Source organism: Gorilla gorilla, chromosome 4 (genome assembly GCF_029281585.2).
Source record: "Gorilla gorilla gorilla isolate KB3781 chromosome 4, NHGRI_mGorGor1-v2.1_pri, whole genome shotgun sequence".
Lineage (NCBI taxonomy): Eukaryota > Metazoa > Chordata > Mammalia > Primates > Hominidae > Gorilla > Gorilla gorilla.
This window is the reverse complement of record NC_073228.2, coordinates 82912859-82937178: the sequence shown is the minus strand read 5'-3', so window position 1 is coordinate 82937178 and position 24320 is coordinate 82912859. Positions and strand designations below refer to the sequence as shown.

Here is a 24320-nt window from a genome sequence, read left to right as displayed (position 1 = left end):
CCGTTTTCAATCCTTTATTTCAGAAAGGAGAGCCAGGAGAACTGGGGACTTAGAAAATACAGATCCTAAACTCAAAAGTCCCTGCCCCAGGCGTGCAGAGCCAGGGTCCTGGGGTTTTGTGCTGGGCAGGGGCTGCCCTGGGAGGGGGAATACAGGGGGAGGCACTTTAGGACACCCCTTAGGCTGTGGAGGGTGTCAGCTGGGCCTTTGAAGCCACTAACCACTGGTTCCCATCATGGAGAGCCCTGTGTGGGGCACCCAAGGGGGTTTCCTCCTGGAAGGGCCCCCAACCCAAGTGTCAGAGAAGCTGGCAGGAGCTGAGGGAGTGAGGTGCCATGACAGCAGCCACAGCCTCCAGGGACCCAAACAGGCCCAGCTACCAGCCTGGCACTGAGCATGCCATCTGCTTTAGGCCCTGGCTGGCGGGCAGGTGGGCAACTTGCTCCCTCAGTGCAGGGGGCTGGGAGGCACAGATGCAGGCTCAGCACTACAAACTCAAAACCCCCATGAGAGGGCTCAGTCTTATGGGAAATGCCTCCAGACGAGCCCCTCTGCCCCAACACACTCTTCGTCTGCCTACTGAAGAAACTTCTGTAAATAGCAGAGACTTGAGGGACCCCTTCCTGGGGTACGTGTATTTGTATTTTTCTGTTTGGGTGTTTGTGTGTCCCAGTGGGACCACCTCCCCAGGGAGACGAGGCAGGTGGGCGGGAGGCCCGGCTGGCGCCGTTACTTCTTCACGATCTGGATGACGTCCTCGTGCTCCATGGTGTGGGTCAGGCCCACCCGCTGCGGACTGTACTTGGTGCTGGTGCCCTGGGTGAGGAATGGGGGCAGAGGGGTCACCTCAGCCTGGACTGGCCAAGGTCAAGGAAGATATCCCTGGGCGTGTGTGTCCTGAAGGGTAAATGCCATGGCATAAGGTGGGGGCCTCAGGCAGCAGGATGTACGCAGTTGTCTGACCATCCCTGATCTCAAAGGTGGGGGAGGGCCAGGCACAGTGGTTAATGCCTGTAATCCCAGCACTTCTGGAGGTCAAGGTGGGAGGATCACTTGAGCTCAGGTGTTCGAGACAGCCTGGGCCAGATAGCAAAACCTTGTCTCCATGAAAAATTAGCCAAGCATGGTGGTGTGTGCCTGTAGTCCCAGCTACTTGTGATGCTGAGGTGGGAGGATCGCTTTTGCACAGATGTCGAGGCTGCACTGGGCCATGATCGTGCCACTGCACTCCAGCGTGGGAGACAGAGCCAGCCCTGTCTCAAAAAAAAAAAAAAACACCAGAAAAAAAAAAGGGTGGGGAAGGCCCATGTCTACCCTGGGTTGGCATGTACATTCTATGGAGGACAGACACACAGACATGCCAATCCCCACAGGAAGGACAGGGACACCACGCAGAGAGTGTGAATGCCTTGCTTCATGCCTAACCCAGGGGCTGTCCTGGGTCTACCCCCCTGCTTGCTTTCCACCCAGAGACTCACCCACACCAGGGCGTACTTGAACTGGCTGGCGAGTGACCGGTGGATGCGGTGGCACTGGAGGACAGGAGAGAGTCAGGTAGAGAGGTGAGGCTTCACCTAACCCCATCCCAAGCTTGGCCGCACACCCAAAGCTCAAGACACAGGCCAAGAGGCAGGAGTTCCTGCGGCAGGTGCCCACACAGTCTGGGCCTTGTGTGGAGGACTGACGTGCTCAATTCGCACACAGCCACCCAATCACAGCTGCAGGTGGCCCTGCCATTCCCACTCCTGATCTGCCAGCTGTGGTGCCTAGTTAGGAATGTTCCCAAAGCCACCAGGGGAAGGTCAGGGGCCTGGCTGCTAGTGGCCCTCTGCTTGCCTTGCCTGAAGAGATGCTCCTTCAGAATGGGACAGGGTGATAGCTTGGAGTCCCCTCTGCTTGGTCACCATCTCTCACTCCTCCTGGCCCCACCTGTGGCCTGAAGCTTCCCACACATCACATCACCCCCACCTCCCAGGGCAGTGTATAAACTTCAGTGCTCCTTGGTAGGGGTGAAGATCCCAGGGGTCCCAGATGTCACATAAAACTGGAAGGAGACCCTGGAGGAGGCAGCCAGCAATTGCCCTGAGAGTGTAGACCTCTGGTTGCCATGCTGATGGTGGCACAGTGGAGGGCGGCGGGGAGGGGACTCTGCAATTGTGCAATGTGACTCCTCCTCCCACATGCCCACAGGTCTTCCAGGCCCTGGTGGGAGACCCAACGCCTCAGCCCAGCGTCCCTGGGGCGGAGGCCGGCGCCAGGCCTGCAGGAACACTTCCTTGACACAGATGGGAAGGTGGCTGACTCTGGTCTGCAGAGGGGTTTTGTTTTACTCAGCTTGCCCAGCATTGCCACTTGTGAGTGACTGAAGGGATTCAGGAGGGTAATCGTGAGTCTCCTTGGCTCCTCCTGCTGTGATCTCAAGCCTAGGCCCTGAGGGAGATGGGACTTTGCCTGGCCTCCTTTGTTTAACACCTCTAGGGTGGCACTCAGAGACCTGGGGCTGGGCTTGCGGAATGAATGAATGCATGAGACCAGATTACAGGCCCCACCACCACTGTCCTAAGGGGCTGCAGGGACAGCTGGGTCTACAGCGTCCCTTGCCTCCAGGATACAGATCCCAAGAAGAAATGAGCTAGAGGAAAACAACACCAGGAAAGCATCAGCCCAGGAGGACGGCCATGTGACCCGAAGGTTGGCCACCATCTGTGCCTGCAGGGTCATGTTCAGGTGACAGAATCCTGGACAGGGAAAGGCAGCCTCTTGCTCCCTGAGCCCAGACCACCTCCCCTGGGGCCTGTGCATGCCTGCTCCCCTACCTGGGATGCTCCCCACCCCAACTCTTCACTGCCAGACCCACTAGTCCTATAAGCCGGCTCAGGTTGCCTCCTTGAAGCCGCTGTCCTGACCTCTGTGTTAAGCTGGTGCCACTCCCTACTCTCCTTGACTGATGCCTGAATGGCATGGAAGCAGGGTTACTGGCATCTCTGCAGAGCCAGGCAGCATGCTGAGTGCCCTACACACTGGACCTCATTCAACGTGTCCTCCTGACTATCCAGGGGGCAGGCAGCACACCCCCTCACAGGAGAGGTCGGAGCCTCGGCACATGGCTAAGAAGGGGTGCTGCAGACGCAGCCCCAGGCTGTCCAACTCCAGAGCCTGCGTTGACATCTGAGAGTGAGACCAGCAGAGCCCACCCCCAGCCCAGGGCACCTCAGGCAGAACAGAGCCCCAAAGGGCATGCAGAGCTCCCACCCCTTGTCATGGCAGGTCTTGTCAACTCACCACGTGCTCCACTGAGGCCCCTTTCCGGAGAATGATGGCGTCTGTGAAGTCTGGCCTCTCTGCAGGGCGGGATGGGGAGAACGTCAGCCACACATCAGGGCCCACACTGCCATCTCATGATTCTGCGCGAGGGAAGAGCTGGCCACAGAGGCCCTTTCGGTCTCCTTGCCTTGGCCTAACCTCCCCCTGACATCCAGCACACCCTCCACATAGATCCCTGTACCATCTTCTACGACCTTGATCTTAACACAGTGACTCAAAATAAATCAAAAGTCTAGGATTCACAGTGCCTGCCACCCATCTGCTGTGACAGCACCGACAGAGACCAGGACCTGGACTGAACGGGCAGGGCGCAAAGGGATGCTGGAGTCTAGTGAGGGAAGCTGTAGCTCGCTCCTTGCCAAAGTCAGGGTTGATGCAAACTGCTCCGAATTCAGCTGTTGGGACCCCAGGGCATGTGTGTGTGCGCACCAGGAGGATGGGCAGGAGTTAGACATAGGGATGGCTCCTGTGGATTCAGGTCCCTAATGCTCCTGCGGTAGGGCCTGTCACTGTGAGGGGAGGTCAGGAGGGCACTGACTGCTACAGCCAGTGGGGACCCCAAGGTAGCCTTGCCCCACCAGGGTACCCTCAAAACCAGCAGTGCCCAGTGCTGAGAAGGGAAAAGAGCTGAGGTGTGTCTAGACAAGCCAGGCCAGAGCCGGTGCTGGGGTCTCTGGGCACCACACACCGGCCTGGCAGCCTTCTAGGGATGAAGCTCAGCCTGTTTTTCAGCTACGCGCAGTGCAACTCACGTCCTCTCTTCTTGGTGTAGATGCAGGTCAGGGCCAAGTACTCCCAAAGCATCTCCAGCAGATAGTCCAGGTTCAGCTTCATGCCGCAGCTGCAAAGAGGGAGGCGGCCAGTCAGGCAGGGGCCCCTGTGAGTTCAGAGGCTGGGGTCTCCACTTCTCACTATTGGAGGGGATAACCTCCACTGGCCAGGCGGCCCGCTGGTACCCACAGGGAAACAAGCCCATTACTATGATGGCAGCCTGATGTTTCTGCTGCCAGTGCCTCTGGGCACCAATCATGGTCACACTCAACCAGGGTCAGCATCTCTCCTAGGGGCTGGCAAGCCTGTGCTCTGTGGAGGGTTGCAGCATGTGTGATTAGTGAAGGGCTGCCATGGCGAGATGGCCGGGGGCTGTGACGGGACCATGGGCAAAGGCTAGGAACCCTGACACCCAGAGTTCACTCCTTCTTGAGAGGAGCAAGGGACTGCCAGGAAGTCCAGCAGGGATTTCAGCAAGAAGAGGGGAGAACCAAGGCTCTGGAGACACCAGAGCCTTTACATGTAGAACAGGCATGAACCCAGCCCCTACCTCGCAGGACTGCAGAGGGATTAAAAAGATAAGGCCTGGGATGTGCCTTGCTCCAAATACTGGGTGGACCATGGCTTGAAGGTTTGCGCCGTGACCCCGAGCTGTGTCCTGACCTCTGTAGAGCTATTCTGAGCACAAGCAGGTAAAGGTGTAGAAGCTCTCACGCCCTGAGGATGGCAGCCCCTCAAAAGGCCTGGGACACAGCAGGAGGGGAGGACCTGAGGCTGTGCTGTAGAACCGACACTGCTCTTTGTGGTGGCTACAACCACCACAAAATGGTCCTTGTGCTCAGGCCGGGACCCTCATCCATCATTTGCGCTGTCCAGCCTCTTGGTCCCTGAGCTCTCAGTACTGTTGGCCAAGCTTCACTGTGAAGCTGTGGAGTGCCCGCCTCAAGTCAGGAAACCAGCAAAGTGGAGCACCTGAATCAGTCTGCCCCAAAGAGGAGCCTGCCAGGCTGTGGTGGCAAGTGAACAAACAGCCAGAGTGCAGGCGGTACCCCAGGGACCCACCCTGCAAAGGAGTGCAGGAAGTGAGTGGCCAGGGCCTGAGAACATTAGTTCCCTTTTTCCCTTTGAGCTGTGATCAGACAGAAGCCACACCTTCCAGAGCACCAGGAGAGGTAGGCTCACACCCAGGGCTTCTTGGGGGCACCTTGGTTCACTACTAAGTTAAGAAGCCTCTTTTTTTGTTTTGAGATGGAGTCTTGCTCTGTCACCCAGGCTGGAGTGCAGTGGCATGATCTCGGCTCACTGCAACCTCCACCTCCTGGGTTCAAGTGATCCTCCTGCCTCAGTCTCCTGAGTAGCTGGGATTACAGGCACACGCCACCACGCCCAGCTAATTTTTGTATTATTAGTAGAGACAGGGTTTCACCATGTTGGCCAGGATAGTCTCGACCTCCTGACCTCGTGATCCACCCGCCACAGCCCCACAAAGTGCTGGGATTACAGGCATGAGCCACCACGCCTGGCCTAAGTTAAGAAGCCTCTTAGCCATTCAACCTTGGTTGATGAAATCCTTCTGTTTTCTTAACCAGAGCTCACAAGACATCACCCACCCTGCCCACGGCAATTCAGAACTGGAATGGGCCAATGCCTCCAGCAGCTATGAAGGGGACCCTCCTGCAGTGTCTCCTTGGCCTCATGGACAAAGTGCTCTGCCCTGGGCAGGAAGTCCTGGGCTCCGTGAGGGCTGTGTGCTGCTGGAGGCTGTGCTGGCTTTTCCTCCTCCACAGCCAAAGTGGCTGGGAGGCCTGACGACTGGGGTCAGAACCCACAGCAAGGACAGCAGAGTGGCAGGATGCCAGTGGCCTCACCTGATGACCACACTGTTGGGTTTTCGGGCCAGGCGGTCCACCTCTTCCATGGAGATCTGGTCGATTTTGTTATAAACCTGAGATTGAGAAGGTGGAGGCCAGTGCTGAGGACAGGAGCAAGGCATCCAGGAAAGGGCCCTCCATCGCCCTGTGCCGGCTGCAGCCCTTCCTTGGAGAGCTGAGTCTACGCCCTCCCTCCCCTTGCTGCCTCAGGGTTGGGAAGGCTGGGCTGGAACCCTGGTTTCAAGCTCTCTATGTCTGCAAGATCCAAGCAGCCACTGAGGTGAGGTGAGGGGAGGGGAGAGCCTCAGACTCTTTCTGCTTCTCTCACAAGGTTCCGGGAGCTGAGGAAATGCATGTGGTGGAAAGGCCAAGTGGCCAGGCTAGGGCTCCCCTCCTGCACTTACATACAGGCAGGGCATGTACACCCGGTTGCCCACGATCACATCGATGAACTCGTCCGGGGAGCAGTCTTCTCGGAAGAGCACTTCTGCATTGAAGATCTCTGAGGGGCTCCGATTAAGGGCAACCTGTGCACCAGCTGCCCCTGTCCCCCAACAGTGGAGGGCCCCAAAAAGCCAAGCAGGAAATTTGCTGGTTGCGTGGGACCATGGCGGTATCTGCTTGTGAGGTTTTACAAGATTGTAATGCTTTGGAAGCCCTCTGTTCTCTTCCCCAGAGGGATCATAATATATAAAAGTTTCAATCAACACAGAGTTTTAATCTTGACAGCTGGGCAGGGAGAAAAACGTACCTGCTAGAATCCCCAAAGCCCCTCAGGGGAAGCCTGGGTTTTAGCACCAGGAGCATCTGAAAGCTGGTCGAACCCAGCTTCTTCCATGCAGGACTCCACTGGGGGCCATCCTGCCTCTGCTTGCACACCTCTGGCAACGAGGGGCTCACAGCTGACTCTAAGAGTTCTCTATATGCCAGGCATAACTCTGCCCGAGGCCCTGCCCTATCCCCAGGGCCCCAGAACCCAACCAGCCCCCGACACTGCTTTAGAGGCACCACCCATTCCCCAGCTCTCCCTGGGGCTTCTCCAGGCTAGGAACCCCCCCGTCCTCAGAGGCTGTTTCCCATGACATCTTTTTCTTCCGGATGTCATCTGGCTACCACAGTGCCCAGTACTTGGTGAGGAGCCAGGAAGCCATTGTCAAGTGCACGGCTGCAGACCTGGCAGTCTGGAGCTTGCCCAGAGGCTGCCTGAATGGACAGCAGGGGCAGTGGGGGTGACCTGCTACCACCCTGCTCCACGAGGCCTCCTGTCTTGGTCAGTCCCCACGCTGCCCTGACAGTGGTGGCTGCCCTCCCTCACGTGTCTTTCAGGGAAGGATACTGTATTCGTGCAGGATGAGCTGCACCAGCTTTTCCGAACACTGGGTCAGCGTGACTGTCGAGTTAAAGGAGATGCCACCACCTTTCTTGGGCTGAAAGAGGAGAAAGGGATGGGGAGAACTGCTGACCGAGGGGTCACAGCAATGGTCCCACAGCCTCAGCCGCCAGCCAATGCTGTCTCAAAACTGCCACACCCCTGGCCTGAAGGCCAGAGAGGTGCCTCACCTTGAAGTAGATGTTAGGCTTGTGTTTGTTGAGGCGGATGCCCACAGATTCCAGCTCCTTCTCCAGCAGAGACCTAGGCAGAGTACCCCTTAAGCCCCTCACAGGCTGTCCACAGAGCCAGATGCACAGCTTCCCTGTTACGCAGGATGTCACTGCCCACCCAGAGACTGACTCTCTCCTCCACCCCCTTCCCCAGCAACCCGGAGAACACTCCTTCCCAATGCCCTAGAGCTGCAGGGAGCTTCTAAACTCTGCCACAGTCCCAGAGGGGACTGGCCCGGTTTACGGTCGGCATGCACAGGCAAGTGGTGGAGCCCCCGCGAGGTGACCACATGAGGGTACTCCTTCTGGTCCCGAGGAGGCAGGCCTGGTGTACCCCTCTGCCAGGATGTGGATGAACAATGCTTCTGTGCCTGGGGCTGGGCTCCTGGCAGGTTCTGGGCAGTGATGAGGCACCTGTGCCTCTGAACAGGAAGCAGGGCCAGGCCAAGCCCCTTGGCCCCCAGTCCCAAGATACCTCTGTGCTGGCTGGACACAAGCCTTGAGGAGAAGACGCCATAGGCTGGGTGGTGTTGGGTTGTCTGTGACAAGTCCTACCACTACTCTCACGTGTGAGAGAGCCAAACACCCACAGGCCGCCCAGTACGAGCTCAGGGACACATCGGCCCTCCCCAGACATGTGAGCCTGCTCCATGCCCCACCCCGCGGACCTCTGCACCTCTCCCTTGGTGGCATCCAGCATCATGATGACGACGTCAGCCGTGCGCGCCACAGCGATCACCTGCCGGCCACGGCCTTTTCCTGGATGGGTGTGAGGAATGCAGTTACATATGTGGACCCACGTGACTGGTACCCAGCCCACGGCACCCTGGACTCATGTCCTTTACAGACCCACAACAGCCTCTGCCACATACTAGCACAAGCTTGGCATTTTTCTTTAATCCACATGTTTTACTGACGGAGACTTATTTCAGAAGAAAATCTGACACCACCATCATAAAAGGAGTAACAGGATAATAACGGCTATCCTACGCCCACTCCTACCATGTGGCAGGGCCCAAGCTAAATGCTTCCTGACCATTTCCTCACTTAATCCTCAAAACTATGCTGTAAATTATGTATTATTATGCCCATTCTACAGCTGAGGAAACTGAGGCTTGGCTTAGAGATACCCAATCACTTGCCCAAGATCACGAGGCTAGTTTGGTGCCAAGGATTTGAACTGGAACCTGTCTTTTCTGGAAAGCGGGATAATGGACCAGGGATCCAGAGTGATCTCCATGACAGCCACACCCAATTTCAATGATCAGTAACAGAGCTCCAGTCTGCCTCCCACACACCTGCCCTGCCTCCCACCTTGGGCTGCGCCTTCAATGATTCCAGGAAGGTCCAGGAGCTGGATATTGGCACCTTTGTACTAGGATGCAGAAGAGAAGAAAGGTAAGGCAAGGCTGGGCCTCCACTGGAAAGGTCCTGTCTGGATCTGGGACATCTGGAATGGCCCCAGGGCTCAGGGGCTGAGGGAAACCCAGATGCCAACCTGTGGCCAAGTCTGAGCCTTGTCACCACCCCAGCCCAGTGCAGACCACAGCCTATGAGCTGAGTAGCTGCCTAGGGAGGGCTCAAGATCTTCCAATCCCACAACACTCATCACTGATGATACCAGCACTTTACAAATAAATTGTTTCACCATGGGAACTTAAGGCCATACCACTCAGCTGCCCAAAGCAAACACAGCCCAAGGCAGTGAAGCTTCATGGGGAGGCAGAAGGATCCAGCCAAGCAGCAATTAGTGACCAGAGCTGTGGTGGTGTTGGGGAGGAGAGCACAGGGGGCGCCAGGCAAAGTAGCCACATGCTGGCCTGACCTCCTAGTTCCAGGCCCCACCAGGCATCTCTGGGGTCCAGCAGCTAGGATCCCCAGAAGTGTCAGTGCTGGAGGGCAAAGCAGCTCAGTCCAGAGCCTGTCCTGACATGGGGACATCCACCCAGACTCACACACAGGGTGGGCACAGGCACAAGTCCAAACACAAGCATGCGCCCCTTCTCCTTCCGGGCCCAGCACACCCACTTACTTCAATGACCCCAGGAATACACGTCAGAGTGGTGAACTCATAGGACGCTGCCTCGCTGGCCGTGGAGGTCATCAGACTCAAGAATGTGGACTAGGAGAAAAGGAGATCATTGCACTGAGGAGCCTTGTCCCTGGCCTTCTGGGAGAGGCCCCAGGGGCTGGGGGCCTGTAGGTGCAGGCAGCAGGAGGAGACCCTCTCACCCTCGGCTTGGTGACCTAGGTGACTGTGAAGAGACCTCCCAGCCAGAGGGCTCACCTCTGGCCCTGTCCTGGATGGGTCAGACACCAGAGGCCCATCTGTTCCTTGGAGGCCTCAGGACAGTCTCAGGTAGAGGCAGGGATCTGGATTCTGATGGGGTTCCCCATATACATCAGGAGCCTCTTCTAACCCCACACAATCCTCCAGGCCCTCTTGGCCCCAGAGAACTTTAAGCAGGTGGCAGTCCCACGGCACTCGTGGAACCAGTACCCAGACATGCTGTGCACCCAGGGAGGGTGTGAGGAGGTGTGCAAGGAGATGTCAACCTCCTGGGCTGAGGCAGAGACAGCTGACAGGAGAGGTGTTGCAGGGAGGGAGTGGGGAACTGGGAAGATGTGGATGTGACCACTCAGACCACCGTTCAGTGTGGCTGGGAGTTGGAGAAACCTGGCTTTGAATCCTGCCTCTGCCGGGGTGTCCTGGGATTGGGCAGGAAACTCCATACTCTCAGTTCAGGGTCTTTACATGTAGAATGGGCATGAACCCAGTCCCTGCCTCACAGGACTGCACAGGGATTAAAAAGATAAGGCCCGGGATGTGCCTCACTCCAAACACTGTAACATCTCAGTGATAGATGCTGTGGCTGAGAAGGCCAGCCAAGCAGTGGGCAGACCCAGGGAGGGAAGAAACCCAGCCCCATGCCTCCTGCCCCATCCTAATCAGCAGGGCCCCAGGAACGAGAAGCCTGAGACTCTGAGTTGCAGGGCCAGCTATCCAGACCCTGCCTCCTGGCTGACTGGCAGGAAGACTGGGGGCACCCTCCCCAAGGCACCCTTAGACCTCTCAAGTCCAGAATGTGGCATGTGATGGAAATACATCAAGTTCCCAAATCCAGAAACCCTCAGCCTTGGGGATCTCCTGGAAACTCAAGAAATGAGAAAAACCTGGTGGAGTGGACAGGTATAGGGATAGATACGGTGGCCCCGAGAGCAATGGCTGTTGAGACAGCCAGGAACCAACCTCGGGGCCACTCCCTGATTCTGTCTGACCCCTGTAAGACCTGGGCCCTCCCACGGTGGGAGAGCCTATACTCCCAATAAGGCAGGTGGGATCTGCCATGGGCCCAGACTTCAACGGTCACGGCTCTTGGTAACTAGAGCAGCTTCTCTATCAATCTCTCTCTCTCTGATACATATACCAATCATATAGGCAGACAGTACAACAAATAAAACTAAACACTGCCCAGCCTGCAGCAAGCACTCAAGAAAAGGTAGCTGTTAACCACCATCCCCTATGCCTGGCCCAGAGCAATGGAAACTGGGTGTGGGCTCAAATTGTTCAGCTGAACTGAGTTAGAAGCTGCTCCCCAGCACCTGTCCAGAGCTTTGGTTGTTGCTCACTTGGCCTATATTCTAGCAGCCTCTCCACTGTCCCACTTCACTTCGCCCTGCTATAACCTGCTATCTACACAACAGCCAGAGTGATTCTGTAAAAAAGTAAGTCAGCGCCCAGATGGTAGTTTCTAATGCTATTTTCCAATCAAAGGAACCAGGGCTCCTTAGAGAAATGGCAGATTCTAGGCCAGGGCAGGGAATATACAAAATGAGCCTGAGGCATCTTGCAGTGTCAGAAAGTGAGGAAGTGCTGGAAAAACACAATGGCGGAAGTACATCAAAGAAGCCAACTAAAATAGCTCCAAAGCTAAAACGATTTGAGCAGCAAAAGAACATGGTATGGGTTTAGACCCCAAAGCACAAAATAACCCCCCACGAATCCATACGGATATCAATAAATGATTGAATAAAACGAATGAATGGGAGAAGAGAGACAAATCTCCCATGCAGAAGAATTCCAAACAGTTTCTGTAGATGCTCCCCTCAAGGAGGCGATGGAATTGGACTGTACACAGTCACCTCCCTCCCCAAAGCAGCATGGCAAGGGGAGAAGAGAGCGTCTCCATGGTGGAGAAACCCGACACACCTCAGCCAGGTGGTCAAGATCAACATCAGCAGGGGTAAGTCGTGTTGACAGTATGTGGCCTTCATGCGATGTGATAAAAACGGCACTTTACCTCTGTGGCCTTCCTTGCTAACTATAACCCCAGATTAACCACGAGAAAAACATTGGACACACCCCAACTGAAGGACTTTCTACAAAATATGGGAATGGTACTCCTTAAAACCGTCAAGGTTATCAAATCAAGGCAAGTCTAAGCAACTGTCTAGAAGAGCCTAAGGAGACATAACAACTGAACTGTGATGTGGGATCTCAGGACAGAAAAAGGACAGTGGGGAGGAGCTAAGGAAATCTGCATAAAGCCAGACTTGAGGCAAGAACAGATCAATATTCATTGGTGTAAAATGTTAACTGCCAGGGAAAATGGGTGTGGGGTATATGGGAACTCTGTATTACCTTTGCAATTTTTCTGTAAATCTAAGACTATTCTAAAATAAAAAGTTTACTTTAGGCCAGGCGCGGTGGCTCACGCCTGTAATCCCAGCACTTTGGGAGGCCAAGGTGGGGTGGATCACCTGAGGTCAGGAGTTCAAAACCAGCCTTGCCAACATGGTGAAACCCTGTCTCTACTAAAAAAGGATACAAAAAATTAGCCGGGCGGGGTGGCGCATGCCTGTAATCCCAGCTACTTGGGAGACTGAGGCAGGAGAATTGCTTGAACCTGGGAGGCAGAGGTTGTAGTGAGCTGAGATCGTGCCATTGTACTCCAGCTTGGGCAACAAGAGTGAAACTATACCTCCAAAAAAAAAAAAAAAAAAAAGAGCCGATCAGACATCTCTTTTCTGCTCAAAACCCTGCAATGATGTTTATTTTATTCCTCACATAAAAGTAAATCACGCCGGGAACGGTGGCTCATACCTGTAATCCCAGCACTTTGGGAGGCCGAGGTGGGCAGATCACCTGAGGTCAGAAGTTCGAGACCAGCCTGGCGAACGTGGTGAAACCCCACCTCTACTAAAAATGCAAAAATTAGCCAGGGGTGGTGGCGGATGCCTGCAATCCCAGCTACTCAGGAGGCTGATTGATAACTGCTTGAACCCAGGAGACAGAGGTTGCAGTGAGCCGAGCAAGACTCCATCTCAAAAAAAAAAGTAAACCAATATAGATTATACGGTAAACAGAGCAACTTCCAGAGGAAACCTTCTTTTTTTTTTTTTTTTTTTTTGAGATGGAGTTTTGCTCTCGTTGCCCAGGCTAGAGTGCAATGGTGCAATCTCGGCTCACCGCAACCTCTGCTTCCCAGGTTCAAGCAATTCTCCTGCCTCAGCCTCCCAAGTAACTGAGATTACAGGCATGCGCCACCACGCCTGGCTAATTTTGTATTTTTAGTAGAGACTGGGTTTCTCCATGTTGGTCAGGCTGGTCTTGAACTCCCAACCTCAGGTGATCCACCCACCTTGGCCTCCCAAAGTGCTGGGTTTACAGGCGTGAGCCACCGCGCCCGGCTGAAGAAACCTTCTAAAAACTCTGCACTTTCATTCTTCAATCCAAGCCAGGGTCCTTTCAGCCGCCCATATGCCGCTATCCTCTCCGTCTTCTGCCCTCCTTGTGCTCCTCAGAGAGCCACCTGGGCCTCCCTGGACACGCCAAGCGAGCACCTGCCTAAGGGCCTGTGCTCACTGTTCCCTCTGTCTGGAAGGTTCTCACCCAGGACTCTGCAAGCTCCCCTCACTTCCTTCAGGCCCCTGCCCAAATACTCACTCACCAGAGAAACCTGCCGGGACCTGTCGTAACTAGCAGACCTTCGCCCTGTCACTCACCAGCCCCAACTCCTCACCACTGGATGTACCTTATTACTTATTTACTGTCCTTTCTCTTCAAGAATGGGAGATCTATGTGGGCAGGGACAGAGCTCTGTCTCATTCATGCTATGTCTCTAGTCCCTGGCACAGTGACCAGCACATGACACCGCTCGAGATACACACTCGAGAAGTATTCGTGCGTGATGACTGAGTCGGAAGACCAAGTAGGGCTCCATCTGCTGGCAAGAGGAAAGAGCGTCCTCCATGTTAGGATGATAAAGGGCTGGGATCTGACCCTGGGGGAGGCCAGGTCTTCTGTGTCCCTGGAGCTAAGCAGAAAGGCAGCGAGGGGAGCCTGGATGGTCACCTGTTTGAAAGATGACTTCTTGCTTTCCTCCCCGAGGCCCACACTGACCATCACTGACCTTACCCACAGAGGGAAATCCAATCAGCGCCACACGGGCATCACCCGACTTCATGACATCAAAGCCCTCTCCTTTGGACGAGGCTGATTTGGACGGTTCCAGGAGCTGGGCCCGATACTTGGCGAGCTTAGCTTTCAGCAGGCCCAGATGATACTCAGTGGCTAAAGGATGGAAAGCAAGACAGAAGATGAGTGGCCAGGGTGTCCAAGCCCAGGGGTCAGGCAGGGCCCACATGTCGCCAAGTGCTGGCTGGGAAGCAACTGCTGTCAAGGAGATCAGGAGAAAAAAAAAAAAACACCTCTCTGCTTAAAAGGCCCCCTTGGCTTCTCACTTCATTTAAGATAAAAATCCAGTCTCTTAAGACCGGGCGCAGTGGCTGACGCCTGTAATCCCAGCACTTTGGGAGGCCGAGGCGGGTGGATCACCTGAGGTCGGGAGTTTGAGACCAGCCTGACCAACATGGAGAAACCCTGTCTCTACTAAAAATACAAAATTAGCTGGGCATGGTGGTTCATGCCTGTAATCCCAACTATTTGGGAGGCTGAGGCAGAAGAATCACTTGAACCCAGGAGGCAGAGGCTGTGGTGAGCCGAGATCACGTCATTGCACTCCAGCCTGGGCAACAACAGTGAAACTCCATCTCAAAAAAAAAAAAAAAAATCCCGCCTCTTTGTTGAGACCTCACCAAATGGTTCTCACCAATGGTTCTCAACAGAGGGGGCACCGCTTCCTGGGGGGCATTCTGGAAATTCTGGGAGATGTTTTCTGTTCACTTTGATGGTGAAGTACGCATTGGCATCTATTGGGCAGGGGGCAGGGAAACCAGCTGCCCTATTAGGTGAGTCAGTCCTATGTAGCTGAGGAGAATTATCCCAAGTCCATGACTTGTCACATCCCAAAGGCATCCACAGAGGGAAAACCTGGGTTAGGATCGCCAGGCCTAGAACCTAGCTCTGTTTACATATAAACACAGGACATTTTGTACAGTGTTAATATACACTGAAATTCCCAGGAATGCAACTATTATGTATATGAAGGGAAGACTATGTCATGCTTTGTCTGAAACTTTACCTAGAGCTGCTCACCATTCTGGGATCCCACGCTGCCATGGCAGCCCCTCTTGGGGCGTAACTCAGTGGCCAACACAACACACCTGCATCGTGGCTGTCACATCCCCAGTGATTCTACCTAGAGGCATGAGCATTCTACTGCTTCAGGGTAACTTCGTTAGATCCTGGCAGCACTCCAGCATTTATGTATTTAAATAAATACCATTTTCATTATAAATTACTTTCCTTTTTCTTCTTCTCCTTTATATTACTATTAGGGTATTACATTGGTTTTTTTCAAATTCAAGTTATATTACTGATGGGGAATTTCATTTCAGGACTGTAAATGGTGTTACAAACTCTTTGCTCTAAAAGGAGGCCGTCGTTGAGACTGAGAACCAGGACGCTATGTGACCTGGCTCCTGGCTACTTCAACACACTCTGCTACATTCCAGACACAGTGGCTTTCTCCTCTCTCTTTTTTTAAAGAGATGGGGGTCTCATTCTGTCACTCAGACTAGAGTTCAGTGGCACGATTATAGCTCACTACAGTCTTGAACTCCTGCCTCAGCCTCCTGAATAACTAGGACTACAGGCATGTACAACCAGGACTGCCTAATTTAAAAAATTGTTTTTGTAGAGATGAGATGTTGCTATGTTACCCAGGCTGGTCTTGAACTCCTGGCTGTAAGCAATCCTCCTGCCTCAGCCTCTCAAAGTGCTGGGATTACAGGTTGAGCCACTGGGCCTGGCCTTTCTTTTTTTCCTTTTCTAGAATATGCTGACATCATTCCTTCCTTGGGACCTTCACACTGGCGATTCTCTCCATTTCAACGAGATCTTCCTGGAACTGGCTCCTTCCCATCATTTGAGGTGCAGCTCAAATGTCACTTCTTCAAAGAGGCCTCCCCTGCCCAGTCTCAGAGGGCAGTGAGAGCTTGTGTCAGAACTCCACCCTGCCATTAGTGGGGCCATTTTACTTTGGAAAAGTTAGTCTTCTTGTGCATCAGTTTCTTAATCTGCAAATAGGGTTATTAACAGTAGTAACTTCTTAGGCAGATTTCTTTTTTTTTCTTTTTGAGACGGAGTCTCACTGTATCGCCCAGGCTGGAGCGCTGTGGTGTGATCTCAGCTCATTGCAACCTCTGCCACCAGGGTTCAAGAGATTCTCCTACCTCAGCCTCCCAAGTAGCTGGGATTACAGGCACACGCCACCATGCCCAGCTAATTTTTTGTATTTTTAATGGAGATGGGGTTTCTCCATGTTGGTCAGTCTGGTCTCGAACTCTCGACGTCAGGTGATCCGCCCGCCTTGGCCTCTCAAAATGCTGGAATTACAGGTGTGAGCCACCAACAAAGTCTCACTGGTGTCACCCCAGCTGGAGTGCAGTGGTGCGATCTCGGCTCACTACAACCTCCACCTCCCGGGTTCAAGAGATTCTCCTGCCTCCGCCTCCCGAGTAGCTGGGACTACAGGCTGGTGCCACCATGCCTGGCTAATTTTTGTATTTTTAGTAGAGACGGGGTTTCACCGTGTTGCCCAGGTTGGTCTCAAACTCCTGACCTCAAGTGATCCACCCACCTCGGCCTCCCAAAGTGCTGGGATTACAGGCGTGAGCCACTGTGCCTGACCATACTTCAGCAGATTTTTGATGGTGGAATAATGGAGAAGTCTTACAGAAAGCACTAAGAACATCGCTTAGCATACAGTAAGCACCCAATAAAAGTTGGCTATAATCTACAGTAAATTCCGCCCTTCCCCAGACTGCTTCCTGCCTCATGAGCAGGTTTACTGTCTTCTCGACTCTGAAAACGATCTTATTTCTTTACTTCCCTGACTCCGATAGGTCAGGAAATGGGACTGGATCCCCAGCCTCCAGCACAGGGCCCAGGCACACAGGAAATATTTTACCAAGTGAATCAGTGAATTGATAGCAGTAAGAAATGGTCAAGAATGGGTTCTGCAGCTGGGCATGGTGGCTCACGCCTGTAATCCCAACACTTTGGGGAAGCTGAGAAGGGAGGACTGCTTGAGGCTGGGAGTTCAAGGCTACCCTGGGCAACATAGTGAGACCGTGCCTCTACAAAAAACATAAAAATTGGCCAGGTGGGGTGGCTCACACCTGTAATCCCAGCACTTTGGGGAAGCTGAGAAGGGAGGACTGCTTGAGGCTGGGAGTTCAAGACTACCCTGGGCAACATAGTGAGACCGTGCCTCTACAAAAAACATAAAAATTGGCCGAGTGGGGTGGCTCACACCTGTAATCCCAGCACTTTGGGAAGCCGAGGTGGGCGGATCAACTGAGGTCCGGAGTCCGAAACCAGCCTGACCAACATGGAGAAACCTTGTCTCTACTAAAGACACAAAATTAGCTGGGTGTTGTGGCACACACCTGGGAGACTGAGGCAGGAGAATCCCTTGAACCTGGGAGGCGGAGGTTGCGGTGAGCCGAGATTGCGCCATTGCACTCCAGCCTGGGCAACAAGAGTGAAACTCCATCTCAAAAAAAAAAAAGAAAATTTTATATATATATATATATATATATATATATATATATATAAAAATTAGCCCGGTGTGGTGGTGCACACCTGTAGTCCCAGCTACTCAAGAGGTGGAAGTGGAAGGATTGCTCAAATGCAGGAGTTTTGAAGTTACAGTGAGCTATGATCACACCACTGCACTCCAGCACTCCAGCCTGGGCAACAGAGCAAGGCTGTCTCAAAAAAAAAAAAAAAAAAAAAAAAAAGGATTCAGTGTCAGTCAGGTACACATGGCCCTTCCTGTCATCCCAGCTCCTAAAATTCTGAGCATCTCTGAAGGGAGGGACTAGGTCTTAATCACCTTTATATCTCCTTTGTCTACCACTGCCAAAGTGGCAGCATCTCTAGCCTCCCTGTGACTTTCCTTGGGTCTTATGGGTAATATGGAATATTACAGCAGCCAGAGGGAACTTTCAAGACAGAAGTCAGAATAGCCCCTCCCCTGCTTAACACCCTGCACCAGCTCCCACTGCCTTAGAACACAACCCAGAGTCTTTCCCATGACCTATGGCTCTGCATGATCAACCCCCTCCTGTCCCATCACTGCACCCCAGCCCCAGTCTTGTTGACCTGTAAACAGCCAAGTTTGTTCCTGCCTCAGGGCCTTTGCACTAGCTGCTCTTTCTGCCAGGAACACTCTTCCCCCAGATGTTTGCAATCAGGTCTTAGTTCAAATGCCCCATCCTCATGGTGGTCTTCTCTATCACTCCACCTAATCAGACCCAATCCCCAGTCCCTCCCCACCCCCAATATTCTGCTGTATCACCCTGGTTTGTCTTCATAGCACATATTGCTGGCTGACATTATCTTATTTATTTGATTTCTAGTTTTCAGACTGTCAACTAGAAGATCAGATCCAAGGGCTGGGATATGCCTGCTGTGTTCACTGCTTTAACCACAGTGCCTAGCACATAGTAAAGGCTCAGGAAAGATCGGCCAGGCATGGTGGCTCATGCCTGTAATCCCAGCACTTTGGGAGGCCGAGGCGGGTGGATCACCTGAGGTCAGGAGTTCGAGACCAGCCTGGACGACATGGCAAAACCCCCTCTCTACTAAAAAAATACAAAAATTAGCCGGGTGTGGTGGCACGTGCCTATAATCCCAGCTATTTGGAGGCTGAGGCAGGAGAATCGCTTGAACCTGGGAGGCAGAGGTTGTGGTGAGCCCAGATGGCACCACTGCACTCTAGCCTGGGTGACAGAACAAGACTGTCTCAAACAAACAAAAAAGATTTACAGAAGGAATGAGTCATAGAGGGCCCTCAACTCCTTGGCCTTCAAACCTAAATGGAACCAAGGGAGGGCAGACACTGGGACCAGCTATCTAGTGTTGCTTGCTTCCTGCTCCCACAAGCCTGAATGGCTAGCCACTAGCCTGGCCAATTGCATCTCCCATTACTCTTCCATAACCCCCTTCTGATCTAGATTGTTCTCACTGTCCCATGAACATACCATGCTCACTCTCATGTCTTTGTCTCAGCAGTGGCCCCCACCTGGGATACCCTTCCAACAACCAGCTCAAGTCCCACTTCGTCCTGGTGTCATCGTTCTCTCCTCACCTCTCTTCTGTGAGCTCCTCCAGCCCTTACATTATAAAGTCCAGATTTGAGGCTTCATTATGTATTATCTATGTTGGGGTGTTTACTTTAAATACTGAGTGCTCACCATGTGCCCAGTGCTTTGTAAAGGCCATCTAATTTAACTCAGCTGTGTACTAAGATGGAGCAGGGGAGTATTACTCCATTTACAGATGAGGACACTGAGACTCCAAGAAGTGAAGTGACTTTCCAATGTTTTACAGAAGGTACGTGGTGGACCTGGGGCTCAAACCCAGGCCTTCCAGACTCCAGAGTCCTGATTCCCTTGCTCCAATGGGCTCTCAGCTGCTGGGTGAGGCTGTTCCTGAGAGGTCTCCTCTTGCACTTCCCAAAACAACAGAGTAGACCCAGGCCCCAGGCCCAGCCATCAGGAGACTGAGGTTTGAACCCCAGCTCCGCCTCTCTCTGGGTCAGATGCTTGCTCTGTGAGCTGGGATTACTCTACTCGGGCACACGGTCTGGGACTGATCAGATCTCTTGGGGTACGTTTGCAGTCAGACCTGGGCGTGAGACCCGCTCCCGCCTGGCCCTGCCTTGGGCGCGCAGGGCGGCCTCGGCACTTGTCTGGCAACTTCTCCGCGGCCTCGGATCTTGCCCCAGCATTACTGCTGGAGTTGTTCCCCCATTTTACAGACAGGAAAACTGAGGCAGGCAGAAAGGAAGGCCCCGCCCGGCCGGCCCTCACCCTTGTTCTTCTGCGTCCGAGCGATCTCCTTCTCGATCTCCGAGATCTTCTCTAAGATCCCCATGGCGGCAGCAGAGGTGGGCGCACAGACAGCGGTTGTGGCGGCACCGAGAATTCCGGTCTGACGGCGGCGACAGAGTAGCGTGCGCCCGGAAGCCAAAGAGAACAGCGTTCTCGTGGGCACCTGGTGCTCCGGGATTCAGAGTCCGGGCGAGCCAAGTGCCAGACACTACCGGTTCCGCCCGCTGGGCCCGCCAGGCTGCGGACCTCTGGAAAGAGCGGGGGCGGGGCCGGGCCATGCTGTACTGGCCCACGGCTGCTGCTGGCAGGAGCAAGCAAGGAAGAGAGGGAATCTGCCCGTGTTGAACTCTGAACTGCGGGTCCCTGAGCGCAGCTGACTGGCAGTGTAAGGAAAAGGGGCTGAGCCGAAAGCCTAGTGGCTTTCATTTTATACTGTAAATGGAGGTGTCCAATCTTTTGGCTTCTCTGGGCCACATTGGAAGAATTGTCTTGGGCCACACGTAAAATACACCAACACTAACGATAGCTGATGAGCTTAAAAAAAAATCGCCAAAAAAACCCTCAATGTTTTGGCCGGGCGAGGTGGCTCACGCCTGTAATCCCAGCACTTTGGAAGGCCGAGACGGGCGGATCACCTGAGGTTGGGAGTTCGAGACCAGCCTGACCAACATGGAGAAACCCATGTCTACTAAAAATACAAAATTAGCCGGGCGTGGTGGCGCGCGCCTATAATCCCAGCTACTGGGGAGGCTGAGGCAGGAGAATTGCTTGAACCCGGGAGGCGGAGGTTGCGGTGAGTAGAGATTGTGCGCCATTGCACTCCAGCCTGGGCAACAAGAGTGAAACTCCATCTCAGAAAACAAACAAACAAAAAACCTCAGTTTTTTTTTCTTTGTTTTAGTTTTGTTTTTTTGAGACAGAGTCTCACTTTGTCATCCAGGCTGTAGTTCAGTGGTGTGATCTTGGTTCACCGCAACCTCCGACTCCTGGGTTCAAGTGATTCTCCTGCCTCAGCCTCCCAAGTAGTTGGGATTACAGGCGCGCGCCACCACACTCGGCTAATTTTTGTATTTTTAGTAGAGACGAGGTTTCACCATGTTGGCCAGGCTGGTCATGAACTCCTGACCTCAAGTGATCTGCCTGCCTCAGCCTCACAAAGTGCTGGGATTACAGGCGTGAGCCGCTGTGCCCTGCCTAAATTTCATAATGTTTTAAGAAAGTTTACGAATTTGTGTTTGGCCACATTCAAAGTGGTCCTGGGCCACATGTGGCTGCAGACCTCAGGTGGGACAAGCTTGAAGAGGTTCAAAATGGATCCCCAAGATACTGCCATTGCACTCCAGCATGGGCAACAGAGCGAGAACCTGTCTCAAAAAAAAGAAAAAAAAAGTGGATCCCCATACCACCTTTTTTTTTTTTTTTTTTTTGAGACAGGGTCTCACTTGATCACCCAGGCTGGTGTGCAGTGGCATGATCACAGCTCACTGCAGCCTCGACCTCCCAGGCTCAGGTGATCCTCCCTCCTCAGTCTGGGAGAAAATCAGCCACCACGCCTGGCTGATTTTTGTATTATGTTGTAGAGATGGAGTTTCACCATTGTTTCCCAGGCTGGTCTTGAACTTCTGAGCTCAAGGAATCTGCCAGCCTTGGCCTCCCAGAGTTCTGAGATTACAGGCATGAGCCACTGCACCTGGCCCCCCATACCACCTTAACGCAGTACTCCAACTCAGGATCACCTACCATCAGATGCCTCCTGTTACGAAGCAGTGTAAAGTAGACAGCATCTCGTGACACTTTTTCTTAGACAGGCTCTCCCTCTATTGCGTAGGCTAGAGTGCAGTGGCGTGACTACAGCTCACTGCAACCTCAACCTTCCAGGCTCAAGTGATCCTCCCACCTCAGCCTCCTGAGTAATTGTGACTATAGGCCCAAACCATCATGCCTGGCTAATTAAAAAAAAATTTTTTTTTGTAGAGATGGGGTTTCACTATGTTGCCCAGGCTGCTCCTGAACTCCTGGTCTCAAGCAGTCCTCCCACCTCGGCCTCCCAAGGTGCTGGGATTACAGGCATGAGCCACCTCATCTGGCTGACAGCATCTTTTATGTAGAATTCTTGCCAAAAATATTGTGACTGAGTTTAGGCATGAGGAAACATCAGATAAATGTAGAAAGTGGAACATTTTATAAGGCAATTGGCCTTGGTTCATCAAAATTGTCAATGACAGTGGCCGGGGGGTAAGTAGGGAGATTGTTCTAAATGAAAAAATGTTACATGTGTGGAACTTGTCCAGATTCTGGTTGAAATTTTTATTTTATTTACATTTATATATTTTTTTCTTTTTTTTTTTTTTTGAGACGGAGTCTCTCTCTCTTGCCCAGGCTGGAGTGCAGTGGCGCGATCTCGGCTCACTGCAAGCTCCATCTCCTGGGTTCACGCCATTCTCCTGCCTCAGCCTCCTGAGTAGCTGGGACTACAGGCACCTGCCACCACACCCAGCTAATTTTTTGTATTTTTAGTAGAGACGGGGTTTCACCGTGCTAGCCAGGATGGTGTCGATCTCGTGACCTCGTGATCCGTCTGCCTCGGCCTCCCAAAGTGCTGAGATTACAGGCGTGAGCCACCATGCCTGGCTATCTGTTTTTCTTTTTTTGAGACGGAGTCTCGCTCCGTCGCCCAGGCTGGAGTGCAGTGGCACAATCTCGGCTCACTGCAAACCTCCGCCTCCCGGGTTCGAGCGATTCTCCTGCCTCAGCCTCCTGAGTTGCTGGGACTACAGGCGCCCGCCACCACACCCAGCTAATTTTTTGTATTTTTAGTAGAGACGGGGTCTCACCGTGTTAGCCAGGATGGTGTCGATCTCCTGACCTCGTGATCCGCCCGCCTCGGCCTCCCAAAGTGCTGGGATTACAGGCTATTTTTCTTTTTTTAGAGATGGGGTGTCTCTCTATCACCCAGGCTGGAGTGTAGTGGCATGATCATGGCTGACTGCAGCCTTGAACTCCTGGGCTCAAGTGATCCTCCAGCCTCAACCTCCCAAGTAGCTAGGACTACAGGCACATGCTACCATGGCCAGTTAATTCTGGTTGAAAAATTTAAAAGCACCTATAAAAAGACATTCTGGGCCAGGCGCAGAGGCTCACGCCTGTAATCCTATCATTTTGGGAGGCCCAGGTGGGTGGATCACCTGAGGTCAGGAGTTCAAGACCAGCCTGGCCAATATGGCGAAACCCCATCTCTATTAAAAGTACAAAATTAGAGGCTGGGTGCAGTGGCTCATGCCTGTAATCCCAGCACTTTGGGAGGCTGAGGCGGGTGGATCACAAGGTCAGGAGATCGAGACCATCCTGGCTAACACGGTGAAACCCCATCTCTACCAAAAATACAAAAAATTAGCTGGGCGTGGTGGCGCACGCCTGTAGTCCCAGCTACTTGGGAGGCTGAGGCAGGAGAATCGCTTGAACCCGGGAAGCAGAGGTTGCAATGAGCCAAGATCGTGCCACTGCATTCCAGCCTGTGCAATAAGAGAGAAACTCCATCTCAAAAAAAAAAAAAAAAAAAGACATTCCGAGCTGGGTGTGGTGGCGTGTACCTGTAGTCCTGATTACTGAGAAGGCTGAGGCAAGAGGATCACGTGAGCCCAGAAGGTAGAGGCTGCAGTGAGCCATAATCACACCACTGCACACCAGCCTGGGCCATGGAGTGAGATGCTGTCTCTAAAATAAATTAAATAAATAAACAAAAATTTTGAATAAATAAAAAACATTCTGAGGACAATTTGGAAGAAATCTAACTACGAATTGGATATTGAATATTCTGGAGCTTACCAATTTTCTTGGTGTGATGATGTAAGCGAATGTCTTTATTCTTAGCAGATATACATGCAGTATTTACGGGTTGTCTTGGTCGGCTCAGGCTGCCATAGAATACCATGGACTTGGGCCAGGCGCGGTGGCTCACGCCTTTAATCCCAGCACTTTGGGAGGCCGAGGCGGGCAGATCACGAGGTCAGGAGATCGACACCATCCTGGCTAGCACGGTAAAACCCTGTCTCTACTAAAAAATACAAAAAAAGAAAAAAATAGCCAGGCATGGTGGCAGGCGCCTGTAGTCCCAGCTACTCAGGAGGTTGAGGCAGGAGAATGGTGTGAACCTGGGAGGTGGAGCTTGCAGTGAGCCGAGATCGAGCCACTGCACTCCAGCCTGTGTGACATATCATGGACTTGGTGGCATAAACAACAGACATTTATTTTCTCACATTCTGGATGCTGGAAGTCTGAGATCAGGATGCCAACATAGTTGCACTCCGGTGAGGGCTCTCTTCCTGTTTTGCAGAGGGCTACTTTGCCACTGTGTCCTCAAATGCCCTTTCCTTAGTGCATGCTCTCAGAGAGACAAGCTCTCTGGTGTCCCTTCTTACAAGGGCACCATGCCCATCATAAGCAGTA

At 53.0% G+C, this 24320-nt stretch overlaps 1 protein-coding gene and 1 long non-coding RNA gene across 2 annotated transcripts; one reads left to right on the top strand and one right to left on the bottom strand.

The window, feature by feature from the left end:
• On the bottom strand, positions 1 to 20119 carry DRG2 (developmentally regulated GTP binding protein 2). Its single transcript, XM_004042163.5, has 13 exons — positions 19854 to 20119; positions 13982 to 14142; positions 9601 to 9690; positions 8883 to 8943; positions 8237 to 8327; positions 7527 to 7599; positions 7303 to 7393; positions 6371 to 6468; positions 5964 to 6040; positions 4077 to 4165; positions 3283 to 3341; positions 1479 to 1532; positions 1 to 816 (listed from the first exon to the last, which is right to left on the bottom strand). Exons 1-13 carry the CDS (start codon positions 19915 to 19917, stop codon positions 730 to 732), a joined length of 1095 nt encoding a protein of 364 aa, XP_004042211.1. The 5' UTR covers positions 19918 to 20119; the 3' UTR covers positions 1 to 729.
• LOC109027019 (uncharacterized) lies at positions 1409 to 3396 on the top strand. Its single transcript, XR_002006129.3, has 4 exons — positions 1409 to 1562; positions 2191 to 2354; positions 2608 to 2691; positions 3268 to 3396. It is a non-coding gene; the product is annotated as an uncharacterized lncRNA (long non-coding RNA).
• Positions 20120 to 24320: the final 4201 nt, after the last annotated feature.